General features: G+C 42.0%; 1 protein-coding gene across 1 annotated transcript in view; it reads left to right on the top strand.

The window, feature by feature from the left end:
- Positions 1–1,744: 1,744 nt before the first annotated feature.
- CAMK4 (calcium/calmodulin dependent protein kinase IV) overlaps positions 1,745–15,857 on the top strand; it is a 136,902-nt gene continuing 122,789 nt past the window's right edge. Inside the window, exon 1 of the mRNA XM_065662072.1 lies at positions 1,745–2,051. Coding sequence (XP_065518144.1) covers positions 1,876–2,051 — 176 coding nt within the window. The 5' untranslated portion in view covers positions 1,745–1,875. The remainder of the gene's footprint in view (positions 2,052–15,857) is intronic.

The following is a 15,857-nucleotide window of genomic DNA, read 5'->3' on the forward strand; positions in this document are numbered from 1 at the left end:
GCAGCTGCTTGTCTGCTGCTCTGGCGCTGATCTCAGCCCTCTCATGGTAGGTGATCTAGGCACAAGGTTCATCTTGAAGGAAGTTTGGAGTTTCTGTCAAACTGGCTTGCATAGAAGTTGGTTTGCAAAACAGGACTTTGGGATATTTTTTCCTGGCTTTCAAATAGGGATTTGGAAATGATACAAATCTCAAATTAAGATGGGGATCTACATTTTAATTTTATAACATAAAGTATATGTTATATATACTTTATGTTTTATAACATAAAGTATAAAACTTTATAAAGTAAACTTGAGAGGAAGGGGGATTATCTCTCTTTCATCTACCTTTTCTATCCTTTCCTACCATGAAAAGAGACTGACTAAGCAGATATTTCTTCTATTATCTGCTTAAGAAGAGAGAAGCATTTCTTTTAAAGTCTTTGAGAAATTAAGAGATTCAGAGTTAGTATTACTTGCCCCCTCCTAAATAAGGAAGCTGGGGAATAGTAAAAGACAGACTTGTTTATGGGGGGAAACAAAACATCTTGGAAAACATCAATACACCGGAATTGACACAACACTGAACAGGATACCAGGCTTTATTTGAGCAAGGAATGCAATGTTTAAAAACAGGCTAGTGGATCGTGGTTGAAAATTGGAGGACAAACCTGTGTCACTCCTGCTACACAGGCTTGCACATGGTCCATTTTACCTCATGCCTGTGCTTACATGACAGTACGAGTGGGTGTAATAGCACGGAGAGGATGTGAGTAGGATTGATCTGGCATAATATGCATGCGAGGCACACACAACTGCTACTGTTTTATTCCAGCGCTACGCCAACAGAAACTGCCCTTATATGGACACTTCTGGCTAAGATTTTTACAGCCAGGGTTACAAAATACTGTATCACACCTGCATGCATTTCATAACCTGCAGATTCCATAACCTGTTTAAGAGTGGCACGGCAGCACAGCGATTTTGTTTCTTTATGGCTTCTCTAAGTTCTGTGATGAGAAGGGAAGCTGTATTTTTTTTATGTTTGCAGTCACGTTTGTGCACTTGTCAGTCTCTTTGCCAGCGCCGCTTGTTTTCTTCAGTCACTGCCTCCACACCCTCCTCCCCAGATTTCATTTCACAGAGAACGCCGACAGAGAAATCCTGGACTCCCGCGTCTCACCCTGACAGCCGATCCCGGATTTGGAACTGCCAAAATGGTGCAGCATAACGGGGTGCACCCGCCTAGCCGGGGGCGGTGCATCCTTCCCGGCCCCGGCCAAACCGCAGCACACCGGGATGCCATTCCTCCCCTCGTGAAGCTGTGCCCCCTTGGACCTCCTTCCCGCCGCCCGTGGGGCCGCTCCAGGCAGGATGCTGCTTTCAGTCCGCCCTGGGGCTCCCTCGCTGAAGCCGGGGAGCGCCCCCGAGCCCGCAGCGGTGATTGAAAGCATCGAGGCCGGTGCGACACCCGCGCGGTGCGGCTGTTTGTGCAGCCGCCGCCATGCCCGCCCTCCGCCCCGCCCCGGGCCCGCCCCCCTGGAGGTGTCCCCACCGCCCCTCCGGGCTGGGGGAGCTGCTGCTGCAGCCCGATCCAGCCCGGCGCGGAGGAGGAGAGAGAAGAGGGAAGGAAAGGGAAAAGGAAAGGGAAAGGGAAAGGGAAAGGAAGCGAAAAAGAAAGGACAGAGAAAGAGGGAAGGAGAAGAGAGGGAAAGGAGAGGAGAGGAGAGGAGAGGAGAGGAGAGGAGAGGAGAGGAGAGGAGAGGAGAGGAGAGGAGAGGAGAGGAGAGGAGAGGAGAGGAGAGGAGAGGACCGTTGAGGACCGTCATCGCCAGCCGCCTTGTTCTTCTCTTTTCTGCAGCGGAGGAGGGGGCAGCCCGCGACAGGCGTCCCGGCATGCTGAAACTCACCATGCCGTCTTCCTCCTCCTCCTCCTCCACCTCCTCCACCTCCTCCTCCTCCGGCTCCTCAGCCACGGGCCGCCCCGGGTCCGCCGCTCCCGACTACTGGATCGATGGCTCCAACAAGGACACCCTGGCCCACTACTTCGAGCTGGAATCCGAGCTGGGACGGTGAGGCGCTATAGGGACGGGGACGGTGCTGGCCCTGGGGCTCCACTCCCCGGCGGCAGGGCTCTCTGGGGTGAGGGCGGCCAAACTTTGTTGTATGTGAACGGCGGCGGGAGAGCTCGTGGCTTTCACGACGTGTAGGCTTTCGAAGGAAAAACACACCTCTCGGGAGCCACGCTGTGCAAATCCTCAAGAGAAACGAGTGATGTTCAGGAGAACGTGTCAATCCGTTCCGGCAGATGCTGGTCTGCATGAACGTTGGTCAGGTTACCTGTATATTTTCATACCTAATATTGTATCAGCTGAACGGTAGGCATCACTTTGAGAGCACTAAAGTGCCAGTTTATTCGTAGTCTCACTTCATTTGAGACGTCTTACTGTTATCACCATTGTCAGCACCCTTAGACCTTGCGCTGCCAAAACTCCCAGCTGAGACAGGAGTCTGTGAGCAGGCCTCTGTTAGTGGAGTCTTCTCAGTGCAGCACAGACGAGCTAGTGGTGCATGTTCATTCATGAATTCTGCCCTACATGCTTCTGCCTGACAACTTAAAGGTCCCAAGAGTTCAGCTTTTTTAAAACCAAAGCCCAGTGTAAAATGCTGTTGCCTATACCTAATATGCAATTTTTACTTTCTAGTTACAGTTGTTGGTTCATGTTGAATCTGTGGGTAGAAAATAGTACAAAAAAAGAAAAAAAAAAGTGGAAAATGACAGCTTTTTAAAGGGCCAAAGGGTTTATAGTAGATGACTAAAATCTGTAAGTCAGCAGGTAACAAATAGCAGTTGTTAGTTTTGCCAGTGACAGTGGGATCCAGACATCTAATGACAGTGAAATCCTGGATGACTGTGGGAAATTTTTAGGTGATAACATGGTTGCCTTGGTACTGTATTTTTGCATGCAATGAAAGTTGCTGCCTACCAGCCATACCTGTGCTTGTTGTGCTGTAACTGATAGGGGCAGGAAGATTGGTAGAAATACAATTTATCATGCTTGGCTTACTGGCTAGGTCTCAAGCATCTGCTGGTACTTCTTTGCCACTGTTGGCTACTCATGCTAGCCAAAATTAAACAGGCATAAGTTATATACACTTGGCGCATTTATACTTCACTGCACACCTATGCAGAAACATAAAAATGTAAAGCAGGGAATATTGTTGTGTCAGTTTTGTGTTCAGAACTGACAAAAAGAAAAAGCATACTGCTAATTAACAGCAGTTGATACCAACTCTGTCACCTGAGTTAGTACTGTTACGTGTGGTCTGTCTAAAATCCTCTCAGTATGCATGATAGGGACTGTGTAATTTATTTAAGAATAGTCTGTATCAGTGGTACATCATGGGTTTATTGAGTACCTTGGGAAGGGGTTTTAAAAGAACTCTCTTGTCTAAGGAAGCAAAGGTTAATGAAAGCTGAAGTGCAGTGGGTTTTTCTGCCTCGCAAGGTGAGACAGTAGATGCTGAAACCCTAACAAAAGGATTGAATAAGGAAGATAACCACACCCAACTAGTGTAGAGATGCCAGTTACTAAATTTGCTTTGCTGTTAGACGGAAGTAGGAAATAAGATTTAAAGCAAAAAGAAAACAGAAGGTAAGAACTATCTTAATCAAAGACTATAAGGTAGGGAACGAAGAGAGAAGAATTCTAGGAGGAATACATGCTCCAAGGGAAAATTGCACTAATGGGTATAGCAGTGAGAGCTCAGTCCTTAGGTCCCAAGGCTAGCTTTGAGATCCTTTAGGAGACAGCATCCAGAGTGTTGATGCTTATGTCAGCCTTCCTCTGACAGCCTATGTGTATCTTACAAATCTGTAAGGGACATCCAATAGTCCCTCTTGGTTCCTAAGTGTAATACAAAACTATTGTTTTCTCTTGGTAGTCTTGTCTCCAACCTTTTGATTTTGAGTATATCTACAAAAAAATACTTATTGCTTATGTTAGAGGTGGTGAAAGTATATTGTCTGAGGCTGAAAAATGTGAATATGTAATCTGTTCAGATACAATAAATCAAAATAATACACTACAAGAACCAATGTGAGACACTGTGCTAAAATATCTTTAACACATACAGAGATTGGAAGAGGTCTTTTTTCAAACGCAAAGACCTGCGTTTGGACAGCTATTGCCAAGTATGGGAATTCCCCTTTGGAAGGAGTGTCTTTTCTGCAAAGCATGTGTGGAAAATCACTGATCCATGATGGTCAGTAATTCTTCCTTTTGCAACAACTAAGGAGGTGTGGGAGAAGAGGAGGAAGGTACTGCTAGCAAAAAAATTAGTAAATGCCTAAAAGCTTGGGTAAGAGTAAACAGTTGACTTTCAATAGTGGAGTTCAGCAAGGATCAGTTTAGGTATCTGTGGTGCTCAACATGGTCAGAAATAAAGGGGTTTGAATATTGATATTTTCTGGCCTTAATATATAATTAAGGGTTTTAAAAACAGTGTTCCCTATAAAGAATTGCAGAAAGACCTTGTTGGACTGTTAGGGCATTTAAATGGTGGATGAAATTCAGTTTAGATAAATAAAATAGGGGTGGAGGAGAAGCCATGTGGTTGTTTCCTTTTCCTAGTGTATCCTATAGTGAGGTTAAGACAGAGATCTATGGAGATGCTGACATGGAGACAGAGATCTATGAACACCTAGCTGAGGTGCTTGTTTGCAGTTTTCTTTGATGAAACCTCCACAGGGCATCTGACAAAGCTAGCAAGTCAAAAAAGAGCGACAGGTAGGGCCATTTCAGCGCACTGTGTAGTTACATGTTGGAACTCCTCCCTAGTGGATATATATGTGCTAAAGTTTTCTGTGTGTTTAATGGGCAACTAGGCAAGTTTACACTCAGGAAATCCGTTAAGACTGATTAAACATGAAGATACTAGCTACTGAACTCTAAGTTCAACTGTTGAATGTTGTGAGAATATTCTTTGACAGTACTGATATATGTTTGCTCTATTCCTATAGTTTTCTTGAGACATCTGTGTTTAGCCACTAGTAAGAGATGGTATTCTGGGCCAGACAGGCTTTTATTCTGACACAGGACACCTATTTTTCTGTCCAGCTGGAATCCTAGCTAGTTCACTTTTCTTTTAGCTCATTTCTGACAATGAAGGGGAGGGAGGTAGGGGGAGAAGGGAGCGCGTGTGTGTGCACCACGTGATTGCAGTTCAGAATGCTGTGTATGTTAAATTTTGGTCTTCGTGTTACAAAGAGTATCTGTTCCTTCTCTGAGTGTTGCAACACTGGTCAGTTGTATCTAAAAGATTATTTTCCACTTCCCCTTGGAAAAAGATTTTAATAATCTTAGGTTCTAAACTTGTCTGTTACCTAAAGACTAAAACCTTTTGTTAGCCTTATATAACCCATGGTGCAACTTTTGGTACAGAGTTCTGAATTCAGGATTAGTCTAAAAATGGTATTCAAGTGAAGAAGAAATTCAGCAACAATTTTTGATACTCTGCATTATGATGAAAAAGGAATTTATTAGAATTTTAGTTATGGAATTTTACTCATCATTCACTCCCTTGCACCAAACTACATAACTATTTGAATTTAAACTGTCTAATGTTATTATTGTAGATATATTTTAGATCAATTAAATGGTCAAGAGCAGCTGGAGGTATGCCTTAGGATTTTTAGGTTAAATAAAATAGTAATAACAAAAAAATAAACCACCCACAAAAACCAACCCAAAAACACCCCAAGAAAATTTACAGGTATTTTTCTTTGTGTAAGAATGATAAAACAGGATCTTCCAAAGTTACCTTTTTGTTTGTGGGCAGTCTTTCAATTGTGTGATCCTTGCAGAGGACCTGAAACTGAAAGGCACTGAGTATTTGCAACTTACAAATAGGTGGTTTCTGTCCTAGAGTTCTTAGCACAGACTTTAAATTCAGTGTGCTGTTTGAACTGAAGATTTCATAAAACCATAGAATAGTTTGGGTTGGAAGAGGCCCCCAAATGCCATCCAATTCAAACACCCAGCAATGAGCATGGCCATGTTGAACTAGACCAGGTTGACCAGAACCACATCCGGTCTGGCCTTGGGTGTCTCCAGGGGTGGTGCATCCACCACCTCTCTGGGCAACCTGTGCCAGTGTCTCACCACCCTCTCTGCAAAAAAACCTCCTCCACACATCCAGCCTGAATCTCCCCTCTTCTGCTCCAAAACCATTACCTTTTGTTCCATTGCAACAGGGCCTGCTAAAAAGTCTCTCCCCATCTTTCTCACAGGCTCCTTTTAAGTACTGAAAAGCTGCAATAAGGTCTCTCCAGAGTCATCCCCTCTTCAGGCAGAACTTGTGAGTGCTGTTATAGCAGCATCTACTTTTTTAATGGCAGTAGTAAATGAAAGGTAACTCCTTCGTATCAGCATAATTTTGTAGAAATGGATTGGTTTTGCACTTGATGCCTTGACATCGGAACATGTTTTGCTTTGAAAGTGTGCCAATTATTTTCCCTTCCATTCCTTCATTAAAAAAAACAACCTAAAAAAAAAAACAAAACCAAAAAACAGGGCCTTTTCTCTTTTCTCCCACGTAATTTGTTTTACGGACTGATACGTTTGTTTTGAAAATCAGTTGCTCATTTTACTTTGGGGGTGCTTTTAAAGTAGGTCAGTTCCTCCTTCAGTACCTTTTTTGCTTACTTCCTTGTCGCTTTTAGTGATGGAACTGAGGATTTCACAAAGAGACACAGGCATGCTGTTGATGGCACATGGTGTTAGATGTCTGGTTGGGAGCATGCAGTGCTTGGCTGAACCAGGATGAGGATTATCTTTGAGCAGAAACTGCCTGTGTAGGTTTGCCTGTCCTCCAGGTCATGATGTTGCATGATATGCCTTGCTTATTACAGTTACACCTTCAGGTAAACAGAAAGCATTTTCATGCAGGCAGTTCCTGCTGATGGAGAAAGTTGAAGATGTGCATCTGAGGCCACATCTGTGGCTGCTGTGGTAGGTATACTGGACCTCACTTTGCAACAGGAAGACAGGAGATACAGAGAGCATGATGCACTTTTGATAGTGGCTGAGGTGGCAGGTGGCTGTGGAAAGGAGTTGTCTTCATGCATTACATCAGCTCACATGACCCTAGTTGAAAACTTCATCTTCCTTTTCCTCTTGAAGGGGTTCTGTCCACCTCACCTTTTTCCTTGAAAAATGGCCTAAGCATCTGACTATAGGCTCTTGTACTGTGAACGCGTGTTTTGCTTCTTCTACTGAAGCAGTGCTGTTGTGGAGAAGACAATCAAATGCTAAACTGGGCAGAAAGAGGATGTCAGATTTTTGTTAAGCGAGACACTGTTCTAAAAGGGGGGAAGTTAGCCCGTATCAAAGTGCATGACTATGGAGAGTCGAAAATAAAAATTTATATGAAGCAATGAATGTTTTCTGTGAAAGCTCTATAGCTTCTTAAATCAGTGTTTCAGATTAAATTCCTCGTTTACGTATCATGAACCAGAACTTTCACTGAATAGCCTGTGTTTTGACAACTAAAACTCTTTACTTCTGGAGCAAGTCCAGAGGAGTGCCACGAGGACCATCAGGGGACTGGAACACCTCACATATGAAGATAGGCTGTGGAAGTTGAGGCTGTTCAGCCTGGAGAAGAGAAGGCTGCGTGGAGACCTCATAGCAGCCTTCCAGTATCTGAACGGGGCCTATAGGGATGCTGGGGAGGGACTCTTCGTCAGGGACTGTAGTGACAGGACAAGGGGTCATGGGTTAAAACTGAAACAAGGGAAGTTTAGATTGGATATAAGGAGGAAATTCTTTCCTGTGAGGGAGGTGAGGCATTGGAATCGATTGCCCATGGAGGTTGTGAGTGCTCCATCCCTGGCAGTGTTCAAGGCCAGGTTGGATGAAGCCCTGTGTGGGATGGTTTAGTGTGAGGTGTCCCTGCCCATGGCAGGGGGGTTGGAACTAGATGATCTTGAGGTCCTTTCCAACCCTAACTATTCTATGATTCTATGATTCTATGATTCTATGATTCAGTGCAGGGAGAGTATTTTCTTCACCTTTTTTGGTTGATTCAGAATTTAAAAACTGGATGTTGAAAAAGCAAAAAAAAAAAAAATAAAAGTCACTTGAGGCTCTAGCTGTGGAGAGAAATAGTCTCTTAGGGTAGACATTTTGAACCTTGCCAAGAAAGGCTGTTATTGAGTCTGTTGTCCAAACACCTATCTTAGGTGCTAAGTTACTTGTCTAAACATTATCTCTCTGCATGTCTATTATTTAGAAAATAAGAAAGCTTTTTTTAGGGTATTTGTTGGCACACTTGACACTCCTTGTTAGAAAATGAGTTTTTTAGGTTTTACAGACAGTTGTTCAAGCCCGTTTACAGCTGGGATTTGTGACGAAACCATTGTTCTGCTGCAGTCAGGCATTTTGCATTAGGTTGCAGACTTCACTAGGTCTCAGAAAATGGACACATTTTTTACAATAGCTTAGGTTTATATCCGATTCCTCTTAATACTGTGACTGAGGAATTGTTTCCATCATGGCATGATGGAAAGTAGGTTTGTTGATTCAGTCACCTATGTTTACCTGTCAGCTGTTTACCTGTTAACACTTGTGAACAGTCACGTCAGAGAAACTAACTGTTGTAGCTACCTTCCATCAGGAGTATGTTTATGCTTGTTTCATAATGCTGTATCTGTAAATAAAGTGATTGCTTAGATTTCAGTACAATTAGTAACGTTGGTATGGTCTCACCTCAATAGGACACAATGAGAGTGTGTCCAGAGGAGGCTGACCAAGATGGTGATGGGCCTCAAGGGCAAGACTTAGGAGGAGCAACTGAGGCCACTTGGTTTGTTCATCCTGGAGAAGAGAAGGCTGAGGGTGACCTCATGGCAGTCTATAGCTTCCTCACGGAGGGCAGCGGAGGGAAAAGTGTTGATCTCCTCTGTCTTGTGGCCGGTGCATGACATGAGGAAATGGAACAAAGCTGAGTCAGGGGAAGTTCGGTTGGACATCAGGGAAAAGTTCTTCACTGAGAGGGTGGTCATCCACTGGAATGGGCTCTCTGGGGAAGTGCTCATGGCACCAAGCCTGCCAGAGTTCAACGAGTGTCTCGACTTACTCACTTGTTTAATGTAAAGTAGTCCTGCAAGGAGCAGTGAATAAGACTCAGTGATCCTTATGGGATCACCTTGACATATTCTATGATTCTGTGATCTAAGTAATAACTGTATTATATAAAAAATATTTTAAAAAAGCTTTTCTTCTTCTTCTAAATATGAACTTAAATAAGCTACCAATAAAGCCATGTATTTTTGTGTCTTGAATTACAGAAGCACTAAGATTTTACTTGTAACATTGTATTACACCAGTCCTATTTTTAAAAATAAATTTGTGGGTGCATCTACACTGAAGTTTTAATTTGTATCAGGAGTGACTTTTATGAAACAAATGTCCCAATTATCCCCTCTCACTGTGCTGTGCTTTCCTTTGCATCAAGGGGCATTCTTGGAGCGCACAGAACAGACTGAATGTAGCTGAACCAGAAGATGCCCTTCAGGAACACTTAATCCACTCTAACCTTTTATGAACAGCCAGTTCACCAGACCAGATGAAGGCTTATCTGATGTGAAACCGGCTTTAAAGTTTGTGTTGGTAGCAGCATTTTGCCACCTTGTAACACTGGCGTGCGCATGCTGCGCTGCACTTCTTGCTAGTGCGTACCTTGATTATGTGCTGGTGGTACTGCATTTGAATCTAGTGTAGTTAATCTGCAAGTTGATTGGTAGGGTGCTTGTGATATCATGCATTGGACACAATACACAGGTCAGCCTGCTCAGGTTTTAATTAACTTAGAAGCTAAATGAAATATATATTGTATAAGTCAAAATTCAGCACTTAAAGGGGGCAGTGAAAAATTAGTCATTGCAGAGTATTGCATTATCTCTGTATTCGTATTCGGTTGTGTACTCAATGCATTACTCTGTCAATAAATTGAGCTGTTACCTTTTTTTTATAATAAGAATGCTGAGGAAGTTTTGAGTAGCTGGAATGAATAGGTGATCATCCTGTGTAATTTTCTCAGCTTACTTGTACTTAAAAAGGAGCTATTAATAATAAAAATTATATTAGAGAGTTTTTACTTCTTTATTTTCAAGTTATTGAAATGTGTTAATGACTGGTTGTAAAAGCTGTCATTTGTACCCATTTTTTTTAAATGGGGCAGACTGGGGAATAATAAATACTAAAAAAGACATTGGACAAACCAGGAGCAGCACAACTGTATCTAAATGGAAATGTAAAAAGCTTTTAATTACCCTGTCTCAGCATGAGTGTTACTGTACAGTAAAAAGAATAACTCTTGTGAAATTGGTGGTTATCCAGTTAGTAAAGATCTGCTTATTGTAGGAAGAGGAAGCATGATAAGAATGCATAAATGAACGAATCAACAGCAATTACACAAATGTAGATGTTTGAATTCTGCTTCATTGTGAAAGCACAAAGGAGTATGTGTTCTTTCTTTTTATGCAATCTTAACCCCAACTGGTGGTTCGTATGTATCATACATGCATAGATATAGTAAGTAGTAGGGGTCAAACATAATGAAATTGTTTTTAGCTTGTTAGAGAGACACTGCATCTGAAATTAAGTATTTTTGTTGCAGGCGATAGCAGGAAAGAAATTACTTGGCTTGAACCACCAAATTACATGGTTGGAACTATGCTGATTCTTGCACAAGTGAAGTAATCACCTGAACAACTTTTAAGTTGTAGCTTTTAAGCTGTCTTCCTTTCATATGTGCAGTTACCCATGCTAGAACTCAAGAACCATAAAATGTAAAGTAAAAGATATGGAAGATGGGAACCATGTTGAGGAAAGAAAAACCCTCCAAAACATGCTGCCTTTTCATATAACTATCTATTTATCATGGCTTTTTAGGGGGTATAAAGCAGTGGTAAAAGAAAGACCAGGTTTTATAATGCACAGCCTCAAAAAACAAAGTTAAAATTTAAGCCAATCAACAAATGTATAGTATGTGCTCCAATGCATACCTTGCTGTGAACATCCGTATGCCACAGATAAGGTGCCAGAACTACAGCTTTACCTCAGAACTGATGTAATCTCTACAGTCCTTTTCCCAAAACTCTTCTCAGTAGAAAAATGTGATGAGTCTTTCTTCCGGCTCCTCTCAAGACATTGTGGGGAAAAAAAAAAAATTAAAACAGCACTTGGTTGGGCTTAAGGAAGAGGTATCATTCTAAAACATGGTGTCTGCTTTCGCTCCCTCCCCCACCCTCTAACAATAATTTTTCCCTCCTACCAGTATTCCTAGTTTCTTCTTAATTCAAATTATCATAAATATACCATATTGCTACTTGTTTTCAGTCTTTTCATCTTCACAGCATATGCGTATCTGACACTTCCACTGCCTTTGGGAATTGATACCGCAACTTAAAATACTGAATTGACTGTGGTTATATTCATAAAGGTTACCCCAATTGTTCCACAGACTTTGGCAGAACTGAGTAACACATAAACAGAAATGTTCTACAAATGTCTTCATTTTATGTTTTGTAATGAGACAGCGTGGCCTCATGTAACTTAGGGGGTGTGTCAGTCAATCAGATCAGTCGCCATAAATTGTGAATCGCTTGTTGACGTTTGTTCATTTATTAGAAACCTCAAAAGCTAATATTAGTAGATAACAAATTCAGGTAAAGAAGTTGAGATTAGGTCAGAAATGAAATGCAGGAATTCCTATTTAATTTAGTTATTTTTTATGAACAATATTGCACTTGTAAATTAAGAGAAATAAAAAAGTGTGTGAGTTCTCAATGAATATCCATGGAATAAGAAGTCTGGTATTATCTTGAAGTACTTCTGAAATAGTATTCATAGTGATTTTTCTTTAAATAATCCTTGTTAACATAAGCACCTGCCAGTACCAAAGAATGTGCTGTGGTCTTATTTTGTGTCTAGCTCTAAAAAAATTTAATACTATCTTGAAAGGAGTGGACTTTCTTACCCCTTCTGTGAAAGGCTGACCATAAATTGTGCAACTTTCAGTTGACAGAGACCTTCTAGCTACTTTTATTGTGTGGAGAATAGTTGTTTGAATTTCATTCAGACTTAACAAAATACCTCTTTCAGAGTCTCTGTATATGCAAGACAGTGTTTGCTATTTCTGATTTACTGGGTGTCTAACATTTTGGACCAATGAGGGTGTTTTAAAATCTTGTTTTGGGCCAGAAATTATTTCAATCCTTTTGGCACACATTGATTTTTTTGTTTTGTTTTGTTTTGTTTTTTTTTTTATGTGGTGTTATTGCATAGTTTTGTCTTTTTACAGAGAAAATGGATGTCTTGGTAAGGCTTATAAGGACTCAAAGTCTGTCATGGATGAGTACTGACTTTTTTCATCCTTTCTTTTTACCCTGTTGACATATTTTCTAGATTAATGAACCACAATTCTGATTGTTCAGATGTTTGTTTTCGTGTTGGGGAGTACGTGATTGTCAGTTTTCTGTACTGTACAATAATGATTTTCTAAAACTGAACACAAAGTTGAGTACTCTGACGTCATTATTATGATCTTAAGTTCAGAGACCTGCAAGATATGTGTGCATGAATGCTTTTACCTGCTAACTTTGTGGGATTTCATTAATAATTGAAAAGCTAAGTAAGATCAGTAATCAATTGCCAGACTGGGACAATGTGTAATCAAAAATCTGCAAAGAAAAGAGATACTGTAAAATTCACTGGCACGTTTTCTGTTCTGACTCTCAAAAAGATGAAACTGTCTCTGTAATAAGTCCATAATAAATATGCAGGTAAATTATTTTTTTTTATTTAAATCCAAATAACTTCTTTATGCATAATTCATATCACAGGTGTTCAAAGGCAAGTGGAACAGAAATAAAATTGAGTGGAAAAAGTAGGTTTATTTATTACTATAAAAACTTGCTCAGATTTGATTTGATTTGCAGTAGCATAAAAAGAATATGCTTCTATTTTCTGAGAATCATTTGTTTCAAATGACAAAACAACCTTGGTAATCTCCTCAGCTTATACTCCTCCTTGGCACAACAGCATCTTTTTGACCCTTTGAATCTTCAGCTTGTCTAGTTCAAAGACAATAGGCAATGTTAATGTAACATAGCTGCAGCTAGCTTGATCTAGCCTAGTCCGTTTCTATTGTTCGTGTCACATTTACATGTTAACCCCGAATATATTAACCTCTTCACATTCTTTTTCCGCATGACTATAGAAAAGATGAAACGTTTGTGATGGAAACACTCATACGTATTTCCCTTGCAGATAACTGTTTAAATTAGAGCTGGCAATCTATTCTTCAAATAGCTTGCCCAACATAACTTACTTTTTGTCTTCTGCCAGTCCCTGTTTTGTGAACTGGCTATGTTCTCTATTTTTGAATGAATAAAATAAATACTTACTAGACAGTTTGTTTAAATAATTTGCCATTGTACTTCTTATTAATTGTATCGAATAACTAGTAGGACCATTTGATTGTGGTTTTCCCTAGTCAAAGCCAACAGAGTGTAATGTAGAAAGATGTTAGTTATAGAATCATAGAATCATAAAGTATTTAGAGTTGGAAAGGACCTTAAGATCATCCAATTCCAATCCCTTGCCATAGGCAGGGACAACTCACACTAAACAATGTCGCCCAAGGCTCTGTCCAACCTGGCCTTGAACAGGGACAGGGATGGAGCATTCACAGCTTCCTTGGGCAACCCATTCCAGTGGCTCACCTCCCTCACAGTAAAGAACTTCTTCCTTATATCCAAACTTCCCCTGTTTAAGTTTTAACCCATCATCCCTTGTCCTATCACTACAGGCCCTGATGAAGGGTCCTTCCCCAGTGTCCTTGTAGGCCACCTTCAGATACTGGAAGGCTGCTACAAGGTCTCCACTCAGCCTTCTCTTTCCCAGGCTGAACAGACCCAACTTTCTCAGCCTATCTTCATACGGGAGGTGCTCCAGTCCCCTGATCATCCTCATGGCCCTCCTCTGGACTTGTTCCAACAGTTCCATGTCCTTTTTATGTTGAGGACACCAGAACTGCACACAGTACTCCAGGTGAGGTCTCACAAGAGCAGAGTAGAGGGGCAGGATCACCTCCTTCTAGCTGCTGTTCACACTCCTTTTGATGCAGCCCAGGGTACAGTTGGCTTTCTGGGCTGCGAGCGCACACTGAAGCTGGCTCATGTTCATTTTCTCATCGACCAGCACCCCCAAGTCCTTCTCTGCAGGGCTGCTCTGAATCTCTTCTCTGCCCAGCCTGTAGCTGTGCCTGGGATTGCCCTGACCCAGGTGTAGAACCTTGTACTTGGCATGGTTAAACTTCATGAAGCTGGTATTGGCCCACCTCGCAAGCATGTCAGTGTCCCTCTGGATGGCATTCCTTCCCGCCACCATATCAACTGAACCACACAGTTTGGTGTTATGGGCAAACTTGCTGATGGTGCACTCAATCCCACTGTCCATGTAACCAACAAAGATGTTGAACAAGACTGATCCCAACACCCATCCGTGAGGGACCCCACTCGTTACTCGTCTTCAGCTGGACATTGAGCCATTGACCACAGCTCTTTGCATGCGGCCATGCAGCCAGTTCTTTACCCACTGAGTGGTCCACCTATCAAATTGATGTTTCTCCAATTTAGAAACAAGGATGTCATGCAAGACAGTGTCAAATGCTTTGCACAAATCCAGGTAGATGAAGTCACCTGCTCTGCCCCTGTTTACCAGTTCCGTAGCCCCAACATAGAAAGCCATCAAACTGGTCCGGCAGGTTTTCCCCTTAGAGAAGCCATGCTGGCTGTCACCAAGCACCTTGTTGTTTTTCATGGTCCTTAGCATACCTACAATGGCATGTAGCCACTGGAAGACCCTGTATCATGCTTGAGAATCATGCCTGTTAAAGTTTGTTTTACCCATGTATTCATATCTTGGTGATCTGGCAGATTTAAGAAACTGTAGGATTTCCATCCCATGATAAATTTTAGTATTTTTGCTTTTGGTTTTGATATGAGTTAGGGTGAACAATTGAAATCTCGGTATGATGTGGATAAAGGCCATTTTCACAGCATGGAATTTTTCCTGGGCATCTTCAGCACACAGTGAGCTTTGCAACTGTGACACACACATTGCTGTCGCTCCTCACTTCCCTGCCTCAAAGTCCAATCGCATCTAACATGTCTGGTGCCCACTCTCTGCTGAGCAGCAGCAGAGTGAGTAGACCATGAATGTTTGGACTCCGCTAACACAGCAGAAGAACCAGGCCAGAAAGCTGCTGCTGGGCATCTTCAGCACACAGTGAGCTTTGCAACTGTGACACACACATTGCTGTTGCTCCTCGCTTTATCTCCTAAAAGTCCATTTAAATCCAACTTCTCTGGTGCCCTCTCTTGGTTGAGCAGCAGCAAAGTGAGTAGAGCACAAAAGTTTGGAGTCTGCTCCCACAGGCGAAGAGCCAGGCCAGAAAGCTGCTGCTAGGCATCTTCAGCACACAGTGAGCTTTGCAGCTGTGACACACACATTGCTGTCACTTCTCACTTTCATGCCTCAAAGTCCAATTGAATCCAACATGTCCTGTACCCACTCTCGGATTATCAGTAGCAGAGTACAGCATGAATGTTTTGCATCTGCTCCCACAGCCGAAAAGCCTGGAGTGAAAGCTGGTGCTGGGCATATTCTGCGCACAGTGAACTTTGCAACTGTAACACATATATCATTGCTGTTGCTCCTCACTTTCCTGCCTCAAAGTCCAATTGAATCCAACATCTCCAATGCCCGCTCTCTGCTGAGCAGCAGCAGAATGAGTAGAGCACAAAC

Source organism: Lathamus discolor, chromosome Z (genome assembly GCF_037157495.1).
Source record: "Lathamus discolor isolate bLatDis1 chromosome Z, bLatDis1.hap1, whole genome shotgun sequence".
Taxonomy (NCBI): Eukaryota; Metazoa; Chordata; class Aves; order Psittaciformes; family Psittacidae; genus Lathamus; species Lathamus discolor.